Raw genomic sequence first — 27,263 nt, 5'->3', positions numbered from 1 at the left:
TTTCTAATACTTTCTAAAAATGTGCCATTGCCTTTTACATTTCATCTCGTATTTTTACACAGGAAGGTCAGTTATTTTTTAATTATCATCTTTATTGTCAAGATTTCGTCGTATTGTCATTATATTTATCCTCCCGGAATCAGCATAATTTTTTATTGTCAAACATTGCATTTGTGATCTTTATTTTATTGTCATTAATTATTATTCAGCCGATTCTCTTATTTGATTTTTAGAGTTGATACCTTCCTTTTTATATTTTGTTTTTTACGGACGTGTAAATGATTTCTTACATCTTGTCGTTCCTATTTATTGTATACATAATATATGTTTAATATAATAATATGAAATATTGAATCTGTTAAATCTTAAAAATATTTTGCTAATCTTTTGCGTATGATTAAACCTTAACTTCTAAATACTTTCTTACAACCTTGTATGTAGTTTATTCCATTCTTTTTTTCGCTTATTTAATTGCCTCAGTTATTTGGAATTATTAATGTTAGTTTTTTTCATTATTCTTTTATTTATTATTGTACCTTTCGTGTGGAATTTATTTAGGATATTGTATAACTGGAATAGATCCACATAGAAGACGACAATTCATCTGAGGAAAGTATGAATACTGGTGATGATTAAGAGACTCATCAGCAAAGTAGGCTTAACATTGTTTGCAGTGCCTGTCAAATGAGATTTGTGGCCTGGGTCCTCCACACGAATCCTCCAACCCAGGTTTTTGTGCGTATAACACTGCAACGAGAAGTATTAAATGTCATGAAAAATTTTACAAGCCTTTTAAATTATTTAATCTTATTCGACATCAACTTACAATGTAGTAAATAGCTGGTATTTTTTGAAAATATTATAAGTAAATGTATTTTAGATATCGTGAAAGTACTAAATGACATTTGATGCTCTCTAATTAAAAGCATGGTGAATTCACTTCAAAAGAATCACCAACTTTTGATACAATGTAAACTTGAAAATAATCTTATTAAGTTGACTGAAATTTATTTCAACACTACAATTTATTTTGAGGATTACTTTGAATAAAATAATAATTATTTCAATTTTTTTCTAAAGATGAAAAAGCTTTTCTGATCTAACTTTAATAGTTGATAAAATAAATATTGAATTTATAGGAAAAAGAAAAGTTAATCTATTTTAAAATATAAAATCCAATTTCTCTTATTCAAGAATTAATTTTTTCTACTATCAATTGACTATCAATAAATTTAAGATACTAAGTCTTTGAAATGAGAATAGTTTCTATGAAAGATTTAAGTGGTCCAATGGTACTTGTATCAATGTTTGACTTTTTAAGTAGTTTTCTATCTCAATTAAAAGTAAGAAGTTGTATTTAATAGTGTTCAAAAAGTTTATTTAATTAAAAAAAATTTTACCTGATAATAGAGTACATCCGGAGCATCTTGTTGAACAGTCCAGATGAGTTTAGCAGGTTCTCCTTGATCACAATCCAGTCTAAGGGTCTCAAAGAAGCTTGCAAAGGTTGGCGAATTAGCACTCATATCCACTGTTTTATGTGCCCACTCACAATAACGACCAGTAGCTGTAGGATAAGGATATCCATCTTCACTCCAATTGATACCAGCATAAACCTTTTCTTCATTCTGTTCAGCTTCAGTTTTCTGGCCATAGCCACCTGACATGCTGTCAGTGATATATAATGGGTGATATTTTGCTGGATTAGTCGAGTCACTGCCTCCTTCAACTATAAAAGTATAAGTTTGTCCTCGTTCGACAGTGATTTCTGGGATCAACATGTCATTAATGTACCAAGCAATTCCCCAAGAAGGAAGCCCAGTAATTCTAGAGTATCCTCTCTTGCCTCCAGTTGGCCCAATTCTAGCAGTGAAATTATTCTCATCGGTTATCATAGATGGTGGCCAAGGCTCAAGTGAATCTTCAGGGTCATCAGGGATATTATAAAGAGAGTTGGTACATTCACGAACATTCTTTGATGTAAAATCAATGCGAATATCTTCGCTTGTTTTATCTCCTGCCCAGTGAGCATTAGCTTCTCCCCTTTCATTAAACGTTCCAATCGCTGCGATCACGCTTGTTTCACCGCTTTCTGGTATTATACGATCTTTTTCCGGTTCATTCGTCCTTAAAGGTCGGGTGTAAACGACTGAAAAACAAAATTTAAACATTAAAAAAATTCCCTTTGTGTTATATTTCTAGTTAATTGTTTTTCTTTTAGCTTTTATTTATTAATGTACTTATAAATCATTATTGTGTCATAGAAGATTATCTTTTTTATATCAATAAAAACTCTTTTAGAATGATAAAAATAGAATATAATATAAAACACGTCTCACAATTGAATCTAAATAAAAGTATTGACATGATAAAAAAACCTTTATAAAAATCTTTTGCAGTTAATTTATCATCGAAAAATGTCTAATATTAAAAGAGTCTAAAAATATTTTATTTTAACAAAAAATTTTTAAAGAATCATACAATACAATATTGGCAGACATGAAAAAAATATAAAAAAAATTCGACAGTGAAATAGAAAGTATCTCTCAAAACATTCTCTATAAATCGAGTGATAGATATCTATCAAATTGAATTTATTTCATCAAGTTTTTTTTAGAAAAAAATTTTTCAAGCGTTAAAATGTCTTCATAGTACACTCCTGAGTTACATTAGATATAGATATGTTTATCAATAAACCTGTAGTAACTCCATCTTTCCTGTGTCCATCGATGTAAACAACATCATTGCGTCCACCCAGTCGTTCATCTGGACAAACTCCCTTCTTGCCATCACATTGAGCAAGATCTGACATGTAATAATCTTCAGCAATGAAAGCCTTCTTCTTTTTATCATAACCAACAACCACGACATCACCACCAGCCATTTGTGCCTTTCCTTCTTGTCCTGACAGCCCGAATGCGACATACTGATCCTCATTTATCCTTCCTGAAAGCTTGATCTGCACGTCTTCATTTCGTAACTCCCATTGCACTTGAACTCGACCTTCCAACAGTTCTTTGCAATTACTCAGCTCGTCCATTTCTTGTCTTATTGGTGGACTACTGCTTGTCTGTTGGAAAAAATATAGATAGAGATTAGTAAAAAGAAAAAAGGTATATTTATAGAAGATTGATTTTTTTGTGATTGAAGAAAAAAAAAGAGTTGTTACGTCTAGGTGAGAAAAAATTTGTTATATGGGTCGATATCTTGTACATTTATCTTTTGTTCCTTCATGCATAGTGCTATTGTAACGATGATATCATAAATAATAGCTGTTCTCGTATTATCTGATCGACATGTTTTAAATACAGAAAACATATCGTGTTATTATGAATTGATGAAAAACTCAATTATCATTTACTGATTTAAAATATACATTTGACATAAGTTTTGAATAATATTTATATTTTTGAAATTACTTCCTATAAATTGAAATGAGAATGCTGAAATAATTTTTCATTTCAAATGAATCATTTTAACATAATAAAACAAAGTTGAATCTCCTTAAGTGATGTTATATGTAATGTGTTAGTCTGACTAGTACCAGCATTATCTACTTACAGGATTATACCACCAAGGCGGCTGTTCCAGAAGCAAGAAACAAATATAATAGTAATGAACAGAATGTTGAAGAGCATAATAAACATATACTTTCACTAATGACACATAATATGTTTGCAATAATTTATTAGCATAAATTTTTATTATGAAAGTTTGATTCTTTTCTAAGATTATTGATTATTTAAGCATTATTAACCAAATAAACTGGATAGCTTACCGTGATTTTAGTTTGTCCAAGTGCTGGTGGCACATCTAAATCTTCAGGTATCATGACATGTCCGAAATTGTGTCTATATTGAACGCACCACACTGACAACCAGTCGATGTCGAAGACTGTTAAATTAGCTGGCAGAACAATTTCGATGTCCTCACCATAGTAGGATCGTAACTTTGTCAGGCTATAGGTAGGCAAAATAATTAGATTCTCCTCAATGTTGACTTTGAGTTGATAATTATTCACTCACCCTCCCATTTCATTGGGGACTTTGACGCCCATTGGATTTGGTTGTGAACCAGTTCCCACCCAGAAATATGCATCAGGTCCACCACCATCATAATGGAGATTTGGAATGTATATTGTTTTGGTGTCTAGAATACTAATATTCCCACTTCGTAGTCCATGTGCTAATCTAGAAAATTCTGGCAGTACTCTAGGTCTTGGAATCTCAAGATTTGGTGCAATATTCACATGACCAAAGTTCATCTGAAAAAAGATGAAACAACAGTTGATTAAATAAAAGAGTCTGTGATAAAAAATGAGAAGTATTACTTCATTATTTTTTTTTGGTAGCATCAAATAAAGCAGTTCAATGGTTATCTTCAAATATTGATTATCATGTGAACAGAGAAATAAACTTCTGCAGTTTTTTGCAGAATGAAAAAATTAAATTGGAACAAGTCAGGCATTCAAATGAAATATTAAAGTCAATACTGAAAAAGAGTCTAAAGCGTATGGTAAAATTTAAAAACACTTTTTGTAACGTTCTAGTCAATTGATGGAATAAAATGAATGCTGGTATAAAATATGAAAAAATTATAGCCGATCGAATTTACAAAATACTATATTTCATTAAGCTTTATAAGAATGTTATTTTCATGCTTGTTCATAATCTATTCAATTTTATCAATACAGTTTTATTTTTTTTTTAACAATCATTTTTAAATGTTGGTATTTATCAATACCATTAATTCTTTTATAATACCTTTGTCAATCATTTTGCAACAATAATTGTTTTTTGCTTAGCTTTTTCACTGTGATTTAATAATGAATGACTTTTTAAACTTGAATTTATTTGAAAGATAATTAATTTTTAGAAAGTGAACCCATCAATAAGCTGACATTTAAAATTCTATTAACGTGTTAACGCCTACGAAAAACTCGATAGGAATAAAAATGCTAGGGTTCTTCAAGTGTTTAAGGGCTGAAAAAAAAAATCCACTGGCGAAAACAATTTTTTATTTTGACAAGAAAAATCCACCAAATGATGAAAAAGTAGAGAATCATTTTCCTTTCCAATGAAGTCTTTTTTTTCATTAATTTGAAAAAATAAAAGTATTTTTAGATTTTAACATTATGCTAAATTCAAAAGAGAAGTTTTCGTGAAGTTTGATACAAAAATTTCAATTCATCCTCCTCAGAAAATATAGATGTCTATCGAATTTTCCTGGAGAATTTAACAACGATATTGGTGAATTTTTTTCCATAAGTAAAATTGCGAAGTAGAAAATGATTTTTCCAGGATATTTTTTTTTTTGAATCTTTTCGCCTCTTTAAATACTCTAGAGATCCAGGAGATTTTATCCTTGTTCAACTTTCCTCGGGTTCAATAAATTAAATTCTTAATTCACCTTCTAAATTGTAGTTAAACTATTTTTAACTAATTATCTCCTTTATATTCCAAAATAAAAATTTCGTGTAATTACTAATCGATTCGTTGATTTTAAATCAACTCTCTATCTCATCAATTAGCACAAAATAAAAAATCAATAAAAAAAAAATCGTCAAAAAGTTCTAAAGGATCAGAACAGCCTTATCAATCATGACTTTTACCTCTGGATTTTTTTTCCCTTGGAATCTCACGTGAGTAACTTGTCAAAACGTAGTTAAGGAAGAAAAAAAGAAAACAGATGAGGGTAAAAATCAAACGAAATGACGATGATAACAAGAGAAACTGAGAAATATTACTTCATTTCACTTGGACCGGGTGTCTCTTGACGCTGAAACCAACCCTGATAGTTAGATCGTTTATCTCGTAAGCTTGGATTTAGATCTGGGTATCACAGGGGCGTCCCATTACGGGACTCGTCACCCTCTTATGTTCTCCATCTTCGTCTCACCCTTATATAATCTATTCCCGCAGGCACTTTGCGTTACGCCGGTGACGCCCTTGTGACTGTTATGAACCAGCTAGGGGAATCGAACCGAGAGAGTTAGAAAGCAGAGCAAGGACGTATCGTTTCGTTGTCTGTAAGAGCATTTATACAAAATTATTTTCTCCAGCAGGGGTTGCAATGACGGGACGAAAAGCTGCGTTGGTAAAGATAAACCGCTTACGAATGGAGAAAAAAAAACGATTATCTGAGATTTCTTCGATTCTTTTTTGATTTCAACTGTAGACATTTAACGATCAAGACAATATAGAAATATTTACTAGACTGGAGAAATCTCTTGAGTTTATTTATGCAATTTATTTATCAATCATTCGACAAAAGATTACTCTTTTATTTTTTATTTCCACATACTTTTCTATACTTTTAATTATTTCTTTAATTTGTTAATTCATTTTTATTGAGATATTCATGATAGTAGATTTCTTTAACAAACCACTGAATGAGTAATTAAAAAAAAAGATCTCAATTAATTATTTACGTACTTGAAATGAATCAATTTTTCAAATTTATTTTTCTCTTTCAATTAAAATAAAGATTCATTTGATATCATAATCAATGACACATGTTCTTGATTTAAATAATGTTTTACTTCATACATTTAATTTTTTTTCAATGAATATATATTGAGTTGAAAAAAAGTAATGAAATACTTTTACAATTTGAACGTTCTAGAATGTGTAGTATTAAAACGATACCACACTGTTTCTGCTCTCAAAGTGGACACAAGTTATTGACACACATAGTGATTATATATTGTAAATTAAAGTTAGTAAAATATTAAATAAAAAAATAAAATTACAAGTTACTCTAGGATTTTGATTATTTTCTTATCAATCCAACAAATATTTGAAGACTTATCCTTAAAATATATATATTAATTGCAAGAGATGCACGTTATATCTCATCAAACTTGATATTAACTAAATATTAACTTACTGATTTCCTTTCAATAAACAGAACAATTTTACTTATCTACATAAATACTCCAATTGCATTCATTTTTAAATAAGCTATCATTAAAGATAACATTTAAACAGATAGTTGAATGTAAATATTAAATAAATATTTCCATTCATCTAAATTGTTTCTTATGAAAAAAAGAGTGATGATTTCTCATTAATTGGTAGCTTTGGAGAGATTAGATATCAATTAGTAAACAGATCCTAATGAGTATTTGAGCTTTATAATAATTCTCTGAAAACATGTCATGAAAGTTACATCATATATGAAGACAAATGGAAGCAGTAGCTCAATGAATTATACTGGACGTATGACCGAGGGTTGGCTTTACTGAGTGTCGTTTAACGAGGCACGAAGTAGTCTCAATTTCCGAAACGAGAAGCTCTCAATGGGTGGTCTCCAGGGGTTTATTACATACAGTGAGATAAAAAGAAGATATAAGGTAGGGTTTTATGATATTCAAAGAAGTTTTGATACTAATTATAATGTGGAATTTATTAGTATCATAAATACCTCGTTTTAATTTTATATCTTAACTGAATTTTTTATCAAAAAAAGCTTTTTACATTCTTTGAGGTCACATTTAATTCCAAAACATGATTTTTCATTTGACTTTTGGGATTATTTATATTTAGAAAAAATTATTAAAGCATCAGGAATAAAAAAAAAAGCATTAAAGTATGTTTTGTTCTTTTTTTTTTCACCAAGTTCTTCTAATGGGTGGATGCATAAATATGTACCAGGGACAACATTAAGTGGAACATTTCAAAATATATTTTTTTCAGCTAAAACTTTTTTTAGTATCATGATTTGGACTCTGGTGACAGACCTGGTCATATTTGACACAGAAAAAAATAAGTTCTTCCAACCAACACCAATTTTATTCCAGTAGATAAAACACCTAGATCAGCAAAATTAAAAAACTTCCAAGATCACCAATTTTATGATACAGTTTTCTAATATTTATTTTTAATACATCTTTAGTACAACAGCCAATAAGTCTTGCACTCTTTAAAAATGATTTTAAAACATAAATCAGATAATTAAGAATCATCTTTGAACTATTAACTATCATTAGAGTATAAAAAATTCTGATGAAAAAAAAAAATGAAACTTACGATGAAAATACTTGAATTCCAAAGCAAAAGGTAGGAACCAATCTGGCGAATTCCATCAAATCAAAACCTGAACTGTTTACCCATCAAACGTCTTCCGTCTCATCATCTTTTGCTTAGAAATTCGTGGAGCATTTTATCACGTCGTGGGTAGACAGAAAGTATGTTCCGAGATATTTGGGGGATAAAATATTTGAAAAAGAGAAGAAAAAGTAGCCGAAAGCGAAAGATATATAGAAAAAGCATCGGGGTATTATAAAACTGACGAGAAAGTGACAAAATATATCCAGCCAGGGTTTCTTGGCTTCAGTGGGCGGTTCTCTGCTCAGTACCTGGAACTTTCGCAAGCTCTCGTCCAATCACTAACACTCCCAGGTCGAGCAGATAGTACGCAAGCTCTGCGCGCGCATTTTCATACAACTCCTTTTCACAAGGGCGCAAAAATTATAACTTTTCTGGAAAGGTAGTACGAGGTCGACCTAAGGGGTGTGGAGAAATGATGGCAGCTGAGGTTCGTGGTCAGGCTGCCTCAACGTTAACTTTGCTCCACTTTGCCTCTTTTCCTTTTTGCTCTTCTCTATTACTCCTCTTGTTTGCTGCCATCATACTCTTCTCTTCCCTTTCCAACTTTCCACTGCACATTTGTATACAGTATTTATCCGCTACAAGTCATGTAACCTAAATAAAATGTTATGCATAGAATTTTCATGCATTCAAACTCATTTTTTCATTCAAGCATTCATTTTAATACTCAACCATCCATCATTGGTGAAATTCACCGAGAACAATTTACTCAAAACTATAAAAGCGCACTCTAGACAGAATTAACGATTTTTTACTGATCAGTTTTAAATTACTCCCACTCTCATTTATTCATTTTATTTTTTCCTTTAATTGTCTTTCATCTAGGGGCACGCGTGGGTGTCTATATTTCATTTTAAAGGTCAACTGTTTCAAGAGAAAATCCATGTGTAGGTGAAGATGATTACTTTGTAGGATGCCTAATCGGTCAAAGGTCAGACCAAGTAGTAGGTTGGCAAATGTCTGGAAAATTGTATGTATGTGAATTCATTTTCGCTTGAACCATTATCTGGATTAATTTTTACAGCTATTTGTGTGATTAAAAATATGTTGGTTATTTTTTTTTTGGTGTATTTTTTTTTTGCTTATTTATTTGTCTCCCAGATGGTATTGTTAAATAGTTTTAATAGGTAGTTTATAGTCAATCGTTGTAAAATCGGTTGGACAGATTGATCCCCTCACTACCCCTAGAGCTTTCAGTGCACCCAGCCAGCAGCATCGACCGGTTTTCGTGTCGTTGTGATACTTGGTACGTTAGCGCGTGCGCGTCTGGCCATGTCGTAGAGAGAAAACACAGTGTAATGTTGAATAAAAGCACAAAATACAGATAGAATGTGGAGGTGTAGAAGAGAGAGGGAATTATCGTACTGAAAGAGAACGACATGTATACTCACATCCTCTTCACCCTTTTCCCTTACATGAGTGATCCGGCATTATTCGCCGATCGTAGCAAAATCTCTACTACTCTATCCAAGTCGGATTCATCTTTCCCTACATCCGAGAGTAAAGTGAATCACTTCAGTCCACTCGTAAGCCTTGACATATTCATATACTGATCTCTCTGGTCTATGGAGGCAATAGTCATAATCATTAAAAGAAAATAAGAATGATAATAAAACAGAGCAAGACCTTGCCCAAGTTTTTACTCCATTATGAACCTCATTAAATAAATTTATTCATAAAGATACCTTCATCACCTTTTATAGAAAATTTCAAGTTAAGTTTATTATTTATTATGTACAAACAAAGATTTATTTTCTGTGAGTACAGAAGGAGTTTTTTTTACTTGAGATGCAGAAATTTTTTATGGAATTCCTTCAATGATGGAACTAATTTATATTATTCATTTATTCATACTTTATTTTAAACTTTTTTTGTTCGTTTGGTGAATATAAAAGATTCTTTTTTTTTTATTTGTTTATTGAAAGAATGATAATGATTGAATTGACAAAAATTCTTTCTTGATAAAGTAAATAATTTTTTTTTATTTATTAATAAGAAAAGTCGACTTTTATTAATATAATTTTCATTAATTATAAATAAAAAAAATCAATAATTAAAAGCTTCCAAATAGCAGATTATCATAATTATTAATTTATTTTACGTGTAATAAATAATTATTAAATACATTGTATTTAATTCTGAACTTTAATTAAAGTGTTTGATTGCGCATGTAATAAAGTATTTACTGATGATAAAAAATCACTGTGTATTGTAATAAAGTGAAAGGGTGTAAAAAAAATTATTTAGAATTTTTTTATTTTTTATTTTGTGAAAAAATTATAGTTATGATGAATCTTGAATGTCAAATTCACTCAGTAACCAAAACAATAGAACTAACGATTGCAATTTCAATTAACTTCATTCTATTTACTTGATTTTAAATGCCACCAGTAATTAAATACAAAAAGAAAAAATTTTTTTTTAAATCAGTACTCATTCACAATTAATTTCATAAAATTGCTGGAATAAAAAAATTTTGTTTCTCTGAATTGCGAAGTAAATTTAATTTCCGTGTTTAATGCATGACAAAAAAAAAATGAAAAAACGATTTTAACGAAATTTAAATGAAAGAAACTCACTTTTCTCAATGAAATATCTCGATATAATAAAGAAATATTATGAAAATAAACAAGTCTTGCATGAAATTATTCATTTAAAAGCTTTTATGAATTACGATTAAATATTTTCTTTTTTTTTAATAATAAGATTTTGAGTGCTTCTATATTTTCCTTCTTATTTTAAAATAACTGCATATTAAACTTATAACTAGTTCTTATTAAAATCTCTAGTTATATTTGAAAAAGCGATAAAAATAGTTGCTTTCTAATCACGAAATTAAAGAATAACAGCTTTTATAGAAAAAAAAATTTTTTCTTTTATTATTCATTGATTTTTTATTTCTTTAAATTATTTACCCTCTTTTTTTAAGTTGCTTTTAAAAGAAGCATAATTTTAAATTCTTTCGTCATAGCTTAAAATTTTTGGCCACATACTTTTAAAAATATTTCACATTAAAAATGCTAAGCATATGAGGGTAGAAGTGATAAGGAATTCATTATTTAATACAAAAAATTTTAATGATTGCCAACTCAATTTATTATGAAAGAATAATTATGAATGAGAAAAATTTTTCTTCAATTTGATTTGTTTTATAAATATTTATTTTAATTATCTGTTTTATTTCATTACTAGAAACAAGTTAAAATAATGCAGCAAGATATTTATTGATTTCAAAGTAAATTATATATTTAAAATAATATATTGCAGAAAAAAAACAAATCCTTCTTTTCAACATTTTTGACTCATTTCTATAATATCAAAAATGCCTTGAAGGAATAGAAAATAATTTAAAATGTCTTAGTACACTGTCGAGATAAGATTGTAAAAAATAAATCACTCTCAACGTCATGTTTTGCCATTACGAACTATCAAGGGTTTCACTGAATATTAAAGAAGAATTTTCCAATAACCTCTACTAGACGCACTTATCGATCACTCGCATGAAATTTTTTGCATTTAATCTCCGGTGTAAGTCTAAGCGAATAACTCAAAACAGTTGCTCTCATTTCCGTTGTGGAACGCATCTGTACACTCCAATGAAGCTTGTGGCTCCAATACATGCCCTAGGCTATTAATATCTATAAATGGATATTACTACGTTCCCTCGAGAGATGATGCTTCAACAACGAGGCACGTAGTGCAATAGTAAGTGAGAGGAACAGAAGAGAAGAGCATACACAGAAAGGGGCGTTGCTTCCTGGTCCACTCGGTGCCACGAGCAGTCTCCGGGGCGTTCTCTCATCGTCGACGCTGCTTAATTAACGCGTCATCATTGATGAAGGGGAACTGTAAGGGCTGTCGCAGGTTCCAAGTAGATAAAGACATGCCAACTTTCACGAGTTTATAGCTGAAATTACTTCCATTCTATTTAAATACTAATTTAGACGTTCAATAAATCATCAGTTCAGCTTATTGCTGAATATGAAACACCAACACTGACCAGAATTTATTAAATAATAATTAAAACCTACATCAGTTCCTTTTATATAGCTTCTTTTTCTTCATTTTGAATTTAATTAATGTCTTGATGTAAATTGTTTTGAAATTAATTTTGTACATTCTAAAGATTAATTAGAGTGGAAAATCACAATGAGGCTATTTAAATAAGTTGGGAGTTCTCTAATCCTCAAGAACCAAACTTGAAACTTACTTTAGTATTTTTTAAATAAGTCAACTAATTTTGTTTTAAACTTCAGTATTTTCTTTTGATAAAGAATTCATTCTCTTGATTCAAGTTTTTTCAAAAATTATCATACCTTTTCTTAGTCAAGATTTTGAAATGAAAATATTCTCTTTTTCTGTATAAAATAAAACAAAAAGTTTTCTAAAACATACTTCTGTATTGTTTTATTTGAAATTGACTTCAAAGAATCCTAGGAAATGATTAATAAATATTTTTCCAATAATAAGAAACCTTATTTGGTTGTAATTAGCCATGATCTTCAATAAACCTTGGAGAGTTATTAATTAGACTCATTAATGTAAGTTTCAATTATGGAATCTGAATAACAAGTTGGATCTTCAAGTTTTGTTCACCTAAAAAAAATGAATTCCTTTTTTTCGGTGTGGTAAAATTACCTTTTATTTGTCATAGACTCTTCCAATCCTTGAAATGATAATTCCTTGCATAGTTGCAATGACATTTCTCTAATGGAAACCTTTTCAAAGTTTTCAATATAGAAAGTGGTCAAGGATTTAAAGGAACAGTTAGAATAAGTGAATAACGACGTAAATCCCAACTGGATTGGTGTGTCTCAAGGCTGGTATGTGGTTTTGATTCAATATCAGAAAATGTCCAAGATCTGGCGATGAATCTATTCCTTTCAAGAGAAAAATGGTATTGGATTTAAGAGAGAATGACTTGTTTTATTTTCTTGAAGATATTCATCGTTTTGTACAAGGTCTAGCTTATTCTCAACAATACAATCTTTTCCCCACGAGGGGATGTCGATTGATAGACAGCTCTTGTCTACTCGATATCCAAGCAAAAGCTACCCCTTCTCAAGCTCTTGATCTACCCCTGGATATGAGTCAGATTTTTACCTTCTCCTTGTCATACATCCTGTAAGTCTATCAATTGTACTTCTAAAAGCTATACTTAAAAATGCATTTTATGAAGCTTTTTGCATTACAATCTTACAATACTATACATTTTTTTCTCTCCTCTCCCCTTGAATCGTTTTTAACTTTCTTTCCTCTCAGCTTCTCGCAGTGACAGAGCGTGTCCGATTGAGAGGGAAGTCTTGGTCATGGTTGAAGAGCATCAGTATCACCCTTAGATTTTCTTATATTAAACTGCTCTTTCGATTTTCCAAGGCAAAAGTTTTCTCTCTAGATTTTTCATCCTTTATTCTTTAGATTCATACTTCATACTGTATGTAATGTCTGCCTACCATCCCTCTAGCTCTTTGCTCCACCACTTCCGTATCCATCTAACACACACCATTGACCACGAATGCCGAGTCCAACCTTCTGTCCCATGGGATCACCCTCTGGCTTCTTCAAAAATCTAGTTATCTCGATCATGTGATGCCAGGAGGGTGAATTAGTGAGTTTTAATCCGGACAAAGCATCCGTAATGTTTGTAATAAGTCTATTTTCATCATTATAATTTGCAACAGTATCAACTAAGTCAATAAAATATACTTTGAGGGTTTAGATATTATTAGGAACAGAAGTATTTATTGTTTAAAAGCATCAACTTCTTTGTCAAACTATTAACGTTCATTTTTTGATTATTCTGAAAGATCTTTTTTTTTTCTAAATGATATACTACATTGATTATCATTAATGTAGAATTACTAATTAGTTTCAAGATTGTTAATTAGCAATAAATAAATAAAGGCCAATTTGTTTCAATTATTAAGCCAGCTCATTAGAGACTAATTGGTGTAAATTTAATCCAAACATAGAGATTTATTTACAACAATTCTACATTTATTTTACCATACTGAAATGTCAATATTCATTTAAAATCAATTAAGCGAAAAAATGCATAATAGTCTTCTCTAAATCTCAATATTTGCACGAAATTTTTAAACACTCAGTTAAATAAATATCTCAAATTATAAAATTATTCCATCAATTTGAACAATGTGTTTATAACTATTTTTATTATTTTATTTTATCACTACTTAGATTATAGAGCTTTTATATATCCAGCTTTCGCTAAGAGTAGGATCATAATACAAACTTATAATGTAGTTTATATTTTTATATGACAATAAGTAAATTTTATTCTACTTACGGTAAATCTCCGACACCAGACGCTCAACCACTCGATGTCACGTATTTTCTTGCCTTGGGGTAATCTCAGAATGATATCTGTGTTAACGTGGGTTTTCAGTATTGGTGGATCACTGAAGAGTAAAAGAATAAATGAAATTGAATCGTTTTGTCTCTCTTTTCGTTTTCTTTTTCCTTTACTTTCGGAGATTAAGGAAAAGAAAATAGTGTGGGTAAAATGGTAAAAGGAAGCAAATGGTTATTTCAATGGAAGGAGAATAAAATTGTTGAGAATTTGAAACTCAAAGACCTCGAAATATTTGCTAAGGGACATGAAATAGATGAGGTCAGTAGCCAGTAAAATGGAAATCGATCTTCTTTTCATTCAGGTTGGCATCGCGGAAAAAAGTACACTTTTTTTCCAAGCCTCTTTTCAAACCTTTTTTCTTGTGATAAAAAAAAAATAATGTGATTTCCTGATAATTACCTGCTATGATGATTTTCAGGATATGGAACAATGTCTCCCTGTGGGCCTGGAACCTGACCAGTTCCAATCCAAAAGAAAGTGTCTTCAGACCTTCCATCATAGTAAAATCCTTTGATGAAGATTGTGGTTTCATCAACAGCATAAACTGTTCCTTTTATGCGATGTTCAGCTGAATAAAAAGGTCCTATTAATGTTCCATAATAATTTGCCCCTTTTCCTCTTGCACATGAACCTAGAAAAAAGTATTTTTATATTATTTCTTGAGTAATAAGGTAACTCTAACTATTTTGAAATGATTGAATTATATAATAGACTTTTATTTTGATTGAATTACCAGTTTCAGTCTATTACCATACACTAAACATAAACGTAATTAACATAATAGAGAGTGAATATTTAGTGAAGCACGTTTGCCTGGTTTATTCTAAAAATAATGTCAACTTGTCCTGAGTAGCATACGCAAATACTTGAAAATCAATCATTATAAAAATATTTTATAGCTTTTAAAAATTATTATTCAATATCTAAATAACCATTGAAGTTTAATAAACATTACAAAACTGTTTTCATAATTTTATACTAGTTTTATTTTCTTTAAATGTTGTTTTTAAAACAATTTTCAAGACCAAAAGATAAAGATAACATTAAATTATTTGTAAGAACATGATAATTTATGTCATTAATGTTGTTTATGGGTTGATAGTAGAGTAGAGAAATACCTGGTGATAAATTATTGACATTTCTACGTTAAATCCTATTATTTTTTTTCGAGATTTATCATCAACCCTTCCTACTGGAGTAGAATAATCTTAGAACCTTAGTAGGGATTCCTACAACTCAATCATTCATTAAACTTTTATTACAGATTTCTACACTTTTATATTTATTTTTATGTAATCAAATGATGAAAAACTATCAAAACTCTAACATAAATAAATTCATTAGAGTGGAATATCTTGTTTACTACTGGCTAATTTCTTAAGTGACCAACATCACCATCACCTTCCACACATTTCCACCCAACACTGTTCCATGATTTCCTTGAAATCATTAAAATAAATTCTATAGAGCATTTTTATCAAAATAATCAACTGGTATTCATGTTTATATTAGCAAACAAGCATTATGAATACAGAGAGATCCCTTAACGACGTCGTAACCATCACAACCCTCATCTATCCACTCTGGCATGGTCGATGCATCGCTGGGTTCAGACAAAAGTGAAGGATATGCAATAGCTCCAAGCGCGAAAACACAAATACTCCGATGATTGTACTGATGAAATCTAGGATGTGCTTTTGAAGATCAACGATTCCAATGCGTCATATTTGAAAGACCATGAAAAGTATAGCTACTAAATATGATAATAATAACAATAATAATGATGATAATGGTGGACACACGCCTCTCTATACAATCCCCAAGGGCTGTATTATATTCACGTTGCAGTTCGTGTCGAGGGGAGAAATTTGAGGAGTAAAATCTATCACGTGAGTTCATTGTTGTCACTTGCTTTTTTACATTTATAATTTTTCCATTGACTAATGACATTGAACGGGGTGCTAATGGATCTGTAATCGGCGTAACGAATTGTAGGGATGCTAGGAAAAAGTTATTTTCGAATTAGCGATGAAAGGGATTGGAGATTTTGACTGACGCTGACTTGGACATTAACAAGACTAACTGAATTCATCGAGTAAAGAAGCCTCTCTTGAGTGTACAGTGAATAGGCTGGTTGGAGGAGTGAGAGAAAGAGAAAAGGGTGGCTGTTACGTCGATTTTAATCAAGATATGGCCAGAGAGCCGACGCCAGATCGAGCCTAGCTTATCGATTTTACCCAAGTACTCATCCAAGAGTAAAGAAAGGAAAAAGCACGTTGCTACTTTTAACGTCGTATCAAGTATAGAAAATAAGAAAGTCTCAAATTTTGTTTTCAAGTCTTGACTCTATTGTAATCAAGATTTTCTTGATTATTCGTTTCCTACTTTTGGGATGCTCTGACTCGCTTTCAAGGTATGATGCTGCTGCTGCTAAATTTAGCGGTTTCATAGCAGAATCTTCTTGGTCTTATACATCAAATGATTTCCGAGTCGCTGGTCGTCACATCCGGTTTCACTCTTTCTTCAGATCCTTATGCCATGGAATTTTATCTTCTCACATATACCAAGCAAAACTCTTCTAGATCGGATTACAAGATTCGCAGGACTTGTAATCCGAAAAAAGCTCCCAACATCCTTCTCACATTTTCAACATACTATACTTGACTTGAACGAGTTCATTGAACGTCATAATCTTTTTGTGAGATTTCCGCTCCAGCTTAAACTTTATTATAGTTTACATTAATTTTGTCATTTCACAAAGGATTTTTTTTTGTTCTTTTTGTTAGGAAATAAACCAATTCCTTTTAGGCTTCCTTTTATACTTGTGTTGTTGGTAAGTGAATTACTTTTTATTGATAATTATGTTATTTCATTTATTTGATTGAGCAAGCTAGTGAGTTAATGGATTTGTTTTTGAATATAAATGGATTAATTTCCTTGAGAAAACTGATACCACGAATTATCATATTACTAAATTGATTTTCAATTTGAATATTAATTATTTTATTTTTCACACTTTCTGGACTAGAACTTTGTATCAATTTATTTATAAATATTTATCTCTTACCAATCAATTTCAAGTTTATTAATTTAATAAGTATTTATTGATAATATTATTATTTAAAAGTAGCCAATAAATAATTAGTAATTTTGTAAAATATTTTAAAAAAAAAACAAGTCATAAATTTTATGTTTCAAAATGTATTTGAAACATAAAATTTTGTTTAAAAAATGGAAACAGCGTTAAAATATTGGTTAGAAAGGAAATAAATGTAGCAATGTCTAGACGTTAGCAGGTGCAAGCCGTATGTCAAGTGCATAGAGCCACGCATACATAACAGTACTGAGAATTTATTTCTATTCCGTGTTTCCTGAAGCCAATAAATTTCATAATATTGAATGTATCAACTTGACCGGTTAATTTTCAAGAAAAAAATGAATAATTTCCAAAAAATTAAATTAAAACAAAGAGATTACAAAAGCGAAGCTAAAACAATTTTTCGAATAGAGCAAGATTAGATGGCATGTACAGAAAATATTGCGATAGGGTTGAAGATGATGTAGTACTAAGGGGGTGAGTCTTAATGCATTTGGTGGAGCAGCCAGCCACGAGTGTACGCATCAACGGCCACCCTTTTCGCAAGCTCGGCATTCAAGCTCTCATCTCTCCCTCTCCTTCCTCTATCACCATCGTCTCTATCGTCCGTGAGTTCTCACTTGGCACCCCCTACTCTTCCAAGCATCCTTGACGACATAATGGCTCTAAAACGAAGCGCATCCCAACCTTCAATTCTTCCCTGTCCAACTAGAACTCGTAATCTCTTAACAGCCGGCAAACGACGGAAAATATCGGCTTTGAATTCATCACAATCAAATTGAATTTTCGTCCATTTCATTTAAGTTTTTTTCTTTTTTTTATCTTTAACCATTTCCCCTTCTGTTCTATAGGACTTGTTATTTCGGCATTTTCAAAGAGTATTTTAAATGATAAAAAATTATTCTGCCACACACGACCTGTAGAACAATCTTATATGATAAAAAAAAAAATTAATACGCGGGAGTGAGAGTCGCGTGACAAAAAGTAGGCCATGGCTATTCCCTTCCCTGTAGGCATTCCAACATTGCATTGAACATCAGTGTCAGATATACACCGAAGAATTAAAAGCATTTTTACATTCCCATGCATATATAGATGTCGGACTATGGAAAAATAATGGATCTACTTATTTCTTATTAGACGTCATTACTTCTATAAGACGATGAATTATTTTATTGAATAAAAATTTTTATTATTTTAATACGTTTATTTATTGACTGCTTTAGAATTCCTTTCATTCTGATAGAAATTGTATGGGGTATAAAAAATAATAAAGTCGATTTAGAAAATTATCATTTAATAGGAGGGATATAAGTGTGTGGAAGAATTTATTATCAATGGGAATTTTATAATCAGCAGATCAATAGATAGGAAATATTTGGAAAATAAATAAGTTATTTTAATTTTGATAGAGTTAAAATTATTCAATTATTTGCTATTTATTTTAGTGAAAGAGACTAGTGCAAAAGATGGAAGGTTTTTTATTTAGATAAAATTTTAATTTATAAAATACACTATTTGCTTCTTTTTCTGTTTAAACATATATTAAAATATGATTTTTAAAATAAATAGTGTACATTGCTTTACAAAGTTAATTCAAATACTTATTCACATTGATAATTGCAAAGTGAAATTTTTTTAATGCAAAATAAACATTTTAAATAAATATGTGTATACTTAATATTATTCAAAGAAACATTTCCCAATTACTTGTTATTTATTTCGACAAATTGAGACTTATAATTTTAATAATTACTCCAAAATATTTGGAGCATTTTAATTGGAACATTCTTTCAGTAGTATATCTCACGATAAAAAGAAACATTACTTTGTATTATCAACCAATTAAAAAATTCTTCCTATTTATTCCAAGACTTTTTTTTTTAAATTTATTTATTAACATAAAATTATTGCATTTAATATTTTAACATTTTAATTACTTTAATAATTATTTACTCCATAAAATCTATATGTATTATTCATCATCCCAACTCATGTCATTTCAAGAATTTCATTAAAATGATGAAATGAAAAATTTTTTTTTGTCTCTAAAAAACAATGATGATAATAAACAGGCAGGAATCATGGGTAGTAGAAACAAAAAATTAATGATGACATATTATTGATGCGGGTGAAGCATATCTTTGCAAAATGTATAGTTAAATGTACTATTGTGAAATATGTTTTTATCTTCTTTTTTTTTTTTTAGAAATAAATATATTGCATTCTTGAACTAAATAATTGTAACATTACTTGATTAATATCTCTTGATAATTCCTTGTATCAAGTTCTAGTCTATTTAATATTAAGCATTTTTATTATCCAACATTATCATTATTATTATTCATTTACATTTTCTCTGCCATCCTATAATTAAAGCAAACATAAGAAAAAATCTTTAGCAATCAAAATTAAAAACAAAAAAAATTTTTTTAGGGTTTTATTATAAATTTTTACCTTTAAATAATGAAATAAATAATTATTTTAAAAATTTTATTTTATCTTTAAAATCGTGACTGTTGAAAAATCATCAATCATAAAACATGTATTGATTTTTCTACGAGTTGCAAATCTTATCATGATTCATGTAGCTTTTAAACGAACAAACCGATCATTAACACCGAGAGAAACGTGCATTTATAATTTTCTCGTGAATATCTAATCTATTGTGCAAAGCAAAGAAAAAAATAGTAACTTTCTTTACAATTGTTCATCTTCCAGCGTAACCTTTAGAACTTAACCGCCAGGTTACATAAGATTGAATATGGAGTTAGAAGTTGCAGGTTTATTTATTTTAATGAATGATTCGATAAGTGGTTGTGATGTTGTAAAATTCCTGGCTTATGTACACAGCAGAATGTGTTCTCAAGTGAAAGTCTCTAATGGGACATGCGATTTCACTCTTGATTGCCGCGGGTGATGACCGTTTGAAAGTTAAGCATGCTCTTGACGGTGAAATAATAATAATTAAATTATACATCCAATAATCGTAAATGCGTAATAAAATATTTAAATAATAAATAGCTGAGTTTATTTATAATTTAGCTATTTATTATATTAAATAAAAGAGAGAGAGAGAGTTATCATTATCCTAGATGAAGTGATTATTTTTCGATGAATTAAAAATAATTTCAAGCAATAGAAAAAAAAAACACTTACCAAAATCAAGTTGGAAGATGAAAGAAATGAAACCAAGCCAGATAATTTTCATTGTCTTGTCCATGTCTGCTACAAAAGTGAGCGGCTGGTAACCTTTTCCCGCGCTATCGTCTTCGTCTTATTGCTCTTCACTATTTCCACAAGTATATGTTTGCACTTCTCCTGCTTCTTTTACTTGAACTCGTCGTTGTTGTTACGTCGTTGAATTCCTCACATCAAGCACCAACCAATCACAGCTATACGCATTAATGCTCGCGCGAGGACACATGCATTCCCGCGTGTCTGTTTTTCTTTTAATTCTATTTTATTTTCTCTGAATAACTTTCTTGTTATACTTTCAATTATTGACTATGATAATGAATTATCACATTGATGATCCGAGATCATAAGCTTTACCGCACCGCAAATGACACCATTGACACCCACGATTGATCTAGAAAATAACAAATTCACCTTTATGCATTATTTTTTAGTTTATTTCGTTTACTGTGATGAGTTTTGCTCAAGATTTAGGTGGAACTGACGCGCTGTTGGGTCCCACCAACACTTTAGGTCTAAAGAGAAAGGATTGGGACCTTGGGGAAGGAGAGACTTGCCTCGGAGGAGTGATGACTGATCATTCTTTCAATCAACTAAACATAAGCGGATTATTTAAAACAAAGTTTTTATTTCTTTGATTTTTAAAGCAATTGATGAAATAAGAATTATAATTCAGTGTGTAGGGATGTTTAAAACAGTTACGAGCTGATGTATTATGAATATTCACGTGGAATATCACCTTTATCACGCACCAAAACCCCTTTTAGGGCACAAACGGGGGGCTAAAGAGCCGCGGAACGCACGCGGGTGCGTCGCGCGCGTTTCCGACTCAAGGACTGAGGGTGAAAATCGTCGACGGAATATCTATTGGCTACTATCCCCCGTATTCTACGTGAAAAGCTCCACCTACTCGTAGGAGGAGTAGCGACATTGAGAGGATGAGGTTTGAGCTTGCGCATAAAATACCCGCGTAACTCTTTCCATTTATGTTTTTTCCCCCTATTTTAATGTAACTGTTACAGTTTTCGTTTTTAAATCGTCCTACACTGTTCTCTATACTTGTGTATTATTTTTCATTGAGTTAAAAAATTTCACATTTTTAAATTTCTATAGAATACGTGATTCACGAAAAATACCATTTTGACTATGTAATCGAGTTTGAAATGAAAGAAAAAAAGGCACATTTTTACTTTTTCTTCTTTCACATATCATGTAGAATTTTATTTAAAACTTATTCGGGAAATTTTTATTCTTTAGTATGCGTCAAATAAATTATCAAAGCATGAAAAATCGAATTGAACGAATTTAAGGATATATATATATATATATATATATCTATATATATTTTGTGATAACTCGTGCGCACAAAAGTAACGCCGGAAATACATATACAAGACAAAAGAATGAGAAGAACTGAGATGGATTTCTTAGCCACAGGCAGTGAAAAGTAATGCGGAAAAAGCTGGTCGTGCGTCTCAAGACGAGATCACGACTAGTGAATTTAAAATAAGCTTTCATCCTTCTTTTATTACAACATTTTCAATCCCGGAAGTAAGACACTTTGTTTCCCCATTCTAATATGACACCTTGAAAATTCTTTTAAAGTCACTCAACTCTTCTTACTTTTAATAAATGAAATAAAGAAAAAAAAAACATTCCTCCTTTTTTCTCGTCCAAAAATAAAACTCAGAGATAATTAAACAAATTCGAGCTTCAAAGGAGCTTCCAATTGTCTCAGATTGCTTTGTAAAGTATTGTTTATTATTGAGGAATGTTTTTATTGGGAAGAAAAATTTCCCGTCTGATTGACAAAGCATCTGAAATGCACGTGGCTTGGTGCCAATGTCCATCAAAAATAGAAAGGAAAAAAAAATAGGGAAGCATAGGGCTAGGTAATATTTCGCTTTGTCCCAAAAGTTTAATATCCGCCGGTGATCGGTCCGAATGAGAAGGGGAACGTTAAGCGGGTATGAGTGAACAAGGGAGAGTGAATACGCGGCTTATGATCGTACGATAGCATACACGTGGCTCCCAAAGCAACCCCTGCGTCACTTTATCCCACCAAAGTGCGCAGATCGTTCAGATAAGTACGCGTGTTACTTATCGATAAAAACGAATAGATATATTTCTAATTTCATCGTTATAATTATCAACTGTTATCAAGGAAATACACATTATTTGTACTAAAAGCATGAAAATGTCATAGAATCATCGTATATCATATGGGGTAAAAATAAATAGATACAGTTATCTCGTTAATTGATTTGAAAATCCGAAAGCTCAATAATTATAGGACCTAATGGGATTATGGCTATGTTTGTGGTCAATAAATAACAATATTTTATTTAAATAAATAATTTAAAAATGGATATGGGTGCACATTGTACCTTGATGACTGAAATTCGTAATTTTGTCATCTTTTTGTTGCTTTTTTAAATTATTGATAATAAATTGAAATTGTTATAAACAATATATAATTGTTTAAATTCATGTGGAGTCATTAATAACCAAATTGCATTAATATTAGTTTAGTTGTTTAACAATATTAATTATTTAATAAGTAAAATCCATTTCAAATGTCTTTTTACGAAGCTTATTTTACAGTTGTCGTAAAAAAAATGGCTGAACTAAATTTGTTCAAACTCCTTTCAAATCTTCTTCATTGTATTATCTTTCAGATGACATTTGTCTGGAGTCAATATCTTCAGTTGTTCTCAAGGTATCGAAAACGAAAAAAAAAAAACCAGACATACACTGCAAATTGTAGGGTTTTAATTTAAAACACTTAAAGTGTTTTAAAATGATGTTATTGATTTGATTAACATTGTAGTCACTTTTTAAACACTTTCAAGTATCTAAAAAGTAACTAGAATGTTTATCAAATGGATAATGTCATTTTAAAACGTGTTAAGTGGTTTAAATCAAAACACTTCCAAATTTAAGATTTGCAGTGTACGTACGTACAATTGTACGTACGTACAGACATTTATTTTTGAATCTAAAGACAAAATTACGAATTTTAAAAATTGACCTCATCACAATAATTTTATAATGGAGAGTTAATAATTGGAATTAAAAAATTTTAAAAAATAATACAGTGATTCGAAAGAAATATTTTAAAAAATAAAAAAAAAACATTTCTTTTATTTTGTTTTTTACGTTAAATGTTTAAATAATTAAGTAATAACACTTTCTATGAATGAATAAGTGAAAATTATTGAGAAAGTGAAGTGAAACACTTGAAAAAATTTATTAATTTATTAAAATCAGTTTAAAAATGCTTATTGCACTTTTTGTTTATCAATTTTTCAATTTATTAATGCATTAAAAATTATTAATATATTGAATAATTTGTGAATTTACTCGTTTCTTTCATGTTACACTCTACCCCTTTCTTCTTTATATTCATTGATTTACAGTTATAAACGCATCCCTATTTGAATTAGTGCCATTATTATCACTCCTAACAGTGAATATTCACTGATTTATTTTTAGAGAGCATAAAATTGATATTTTAATTTAATAAAAACGTTAAAAATAATTTTTAAAGCATTCTCAAGTATCATAATTGTTGGAGTAACGAGCGTTGTCAAGTTGAACCCTCCTTAATTCTAGGTTTATGTCAATGAGCATTACAGCGAAACATATACTTAACTGCTATTCATCTAGAATTATTATATTCTCTGTTGAAGTTTAATTTAATGATATAATTTAGTAATAATAACAACAATTACCTGTCTGGTTATTTATAACTAAAACAAATTAAATTATTACAATAAAATATTTTTTAATAATTTAACTCATCATCAAAAATATTAAAAAAACAAAGAAGTAAAAATGATTTATTGTTAATTTAAATTCTCTAATGCTAGAATAATTGTCAACGAGTCAAAAATAAAAATGATCTTTAATTATAAACTCTCATCAATACCAAATAATACCTCAAAGAAGCATACGATTCTATCATTCACGTTGATTTCAGAATCAAACGTTCCATTTCCTTCCTCCAAGTTCCACCCTGAGCTTATTATTAGAATATCGATCGTCTAATTTTCAGATAATTTCCTGATAATAAAGTCAGACAACATCAATAGAGCACAGATAAGAAAAAGAGCTTAACAAACATGACTAATGTTCATTCATACGAAATTTCAATCAATTCCAATAATAATAGCTATTATAAACCCCAAACATATAAATAATACAACGATGATGACATTTAAATGTCCCGCCATAAAAGCTTATCATCCCTCTGCTGAAATATTTGTCTCGATATACTCGGGGATGATCGTAATCGCGGCAATTACGAATAAGCATTTACATATGCGCACGCAATGATTGCTCACACGCACTAGAATACCCCTAGGGTAATATAAGACGCATAGAAAATTGATAGTTTAAAAACCGCGATGCGAATTGAGTTATTTAAAAGGGGGTAGAGTATTGTGGGTGGTCCACCACGGTGATAATCTAATTCTATATCTGAGCCTCCCTTGCACTATATAGTTTTCACTGTGGCCGAAAGCTTCAATAAATCAACCAGTTGCGCCCCTGGTGGAAAGCCGGTCTCGCGCACGCCCCTACCATGTTACCAGATGGCTTAATTTCATTGTGGCATACAAGTTAAAGCGAGAGAAAAAGAGAGAAGAAAAGAGTTTATGCAAAAATAAAAAGACATTTCTTCACTTTCTCTCTCTCCCAGTATCTACTTCTATACACGATGGAAATTTCACGTGATCGATTATCAATGGTCTTTTGTCTGGCAAACTAATGATTAAATAATTCATTTAATTGACGGACATTTAATTAAATAGAATTTAGCAAATGAACTAATGAACTATTAGTTGAATTTAAACTGCATTCTAATTCAAGGAGAAACAGTTGACGAATGTCTGAGTGCTCAATCGATCGGGGGATGCGTGCACTAGCAGCTGGGTTCTGGACTATTCGCGAGATAAAGAAGGAAGTAGAGGTACAGGAAGAGATGGCAGAGGAGAAAGAGAGAGTTTAAAAAAATAACTAACGAGAAAATAACGATCGATGCGAACAGGTTGACCCATATTTTTGTCTATTGTCTCGCTCGGATATCGATGCCAATCTCTGTATTATTTTATCGTTCTATCCTTTTTTTTTCTTCTTTTTTTTTTGCTATCCTCGTTAACTACATCAAACATTATTTATATGTATTTCACATAAAAAAAAAGAACATAAATTTAGCAGTGTAATGACACGAAACGCATTATGTAGTTGACGACCACTAGAAATTGCAGCCAAGTATTTTGAAATAAATACAACGATTAATGCAACGCCGATGATGCACGTGGATTTATGATCCTGAATAAAAAATGGACACATTGAGAGAGCAAGAAAAAGAGTATCTTAACACACATGCATCAACGCGTTTATTATTTGAAAATAACAGAAGACAAATTATTATATTGTAACATTCATAATGATAATAATGATAGTAATAATGATGATGATATAAACAAGTGAAGAAAAAAGAACAGAGATAAGAACATCTAAACACCAGAGCAGAGACAGCTATTTTCCCCTTTCACTCACGATTCTCGCCCCTCACAGTCGTGTATTTATTTCTCTCCCCCTGCGTTCCTACTCTATTTCCCTCCAAGAGATATTCCTTCAAATTTGTATTACTTTTTTGTGTGTCCCGGCGTCAGGCAGCCGAGTGCGGGCCGGTCTTCTTTCTCGTCGGTCTTTTTCTCCTCGCGCGTACAAAATGCTTTTTAGTCAACGACGACGCAGCAAGATAAGCTTGAGAGAACAACAGAGTGGGTGGGTTGGCATGAGAAAATACAAGTGGGGGAGTAAAAAGCGCGGTGCGTAGTGGTGCCACCTTGTAGACTTGACGAAATATTACAGAAAATAGAATTTCCTTCGCGGACCATGCGCGTAAACTTTAATCGAATTTATACTTCTTTATCGTTTCTTTTCCCTTCTCTTTAAACTCTCAAGGTAACGACTTTTAAATTCTTTCATCAATGATCTTATGTCTGAATATCTAGTCTCATGATGGTGGTCTAATTTGTATTTAGACGCTGCACGTGATTCCTCTTCACGGAAATACGTGCAAGAAGTTTATGACTCTTTTTCCCACTCGTTTGAGACATATTTCTTTTGGCAAGTTTATAAATTTCGCGAAGCGAATATATAAGTACGCGTCTGCGTGCTTAGATTCAATTGACTAGCTACTAATGTGCGCATGACATGAAAATTGATTGTCTCCTCGCGTTTCGCACAGAGTTTCCATCGATATTCAATACAGCCGGATGTTCTGGGTATAATGGGACAATTGAATTTTTGTTATTTTAATTAGAAATGAGCAAGTGATAATAACTAATTATTATGTCACTTTTTCTATGATTGTTTAAGAAGATAATACACACGTGTTAATTTACGTCGGTTTAGTATCACAAAACAAACCACTCGCGCGTACGCGCTGTGTTCCGGTCGAACCGGAAGT

General features: G+C 30.8%; 1 protein-coding gene across 3 annotated transcripts; it reads right to left on the bottom strand.

The window, feature by feature from the left end:
- Window positions 1-518: 518 nt before the first annotated feature.
- On the bottom strand, window positions 519-27,259 carry LOC118067458 (protein Skeletor, isoforms B/C). Of its 3 annotated transcripts, none has more exons than XM_035084195.1 (10): window positions 27,187-27,259; window positions 20,741-21,173; window positions 14,884-15,115; window positions 14,419-14,530; window positions 4,026-4,264; window positions 3,779-3,959; window positions 3,562-3,582; window positions 2,698-3,070; window positions 1,401-2,149; window positions 519-747 (listed from the first exon to the last, which is right to left on the bottom strand). In XM_035084195.1, the coding sequence occupies exons 2-10, from the start codon at window positions 20,802-20,804 to the stop codon at window positions 601-603; spliced, it is 2,118 nt and encodes a 705-aa protein (XP_034940086.1). In that variant the 5' UTR covers window positions 20,805-21,173; window positions 27,187-27,259; the 3' UTR covers window positions 519-600. The 3 variants fall into 3 exon arrangements, with proteins under 3 accessions (XP_034940086.1, XP_034940077.1, XP_034940095.1); XM_035084186.1 differs by lacking the exon at window positions 27,187-27,259 and adding an exon at window positions 21,519-21,644; XM_035084204.1 differs by lacking the exons at window positions 3,562-3,582; window positions 27,187-27,259 and having other exon boundaries at window positions 20,741-21,363.
- Window positions 27,260-27,263: the final 4 nt, after the last annotated feature.

The sequence above is a fragment of the Chelonus insularis genome, unplaced genomic scaffold (assembly GCF_013357705.1).
Source record: "Chelonus insularis isolate UGA/USDA-ARS -01 unplaced genomic scaffold, ASM1335770v1 contig_124_pilon, whole genome shotgun sequence".
In the NCBI taxonomy this organism is placed as follows: Eukaryota; Metazoa; Arthropoda; class Insecta; order Hymenoptera; family Braconidae; genus Chelonus; species Chelonus insularis.
The sequence above is the reverse complement of the archived record's forward strand: the minus strand, read 5'-3'. Positions and strand labels throughout refer to the sequence as shown.

Excerpts from the sequence above, each read along its gene's own strand:
- LOC118067458 (XM_035084195.1), bottom strand. The coding sequence starts at position 20,804 with ATGGACAAGACAATGAAAATTATCTGGCTTGGTTTCATTTCTTTCATC. Across the intron at positions 3,583-3,778 it reads TTGGACAAACTAAAATCACG|CCGCCTTGGTGGTATAATCC; the intron begins GTAAGCTATCCA and ends CTTCTGGAACAG. Across the intron at positions 748-1,400 it reads CGGATGTACTCTATTATCAG|TGTTATACGCACAAAAACCT; the intron begins GTAAAATTTTTT and ends TTCTCGTTGCAG.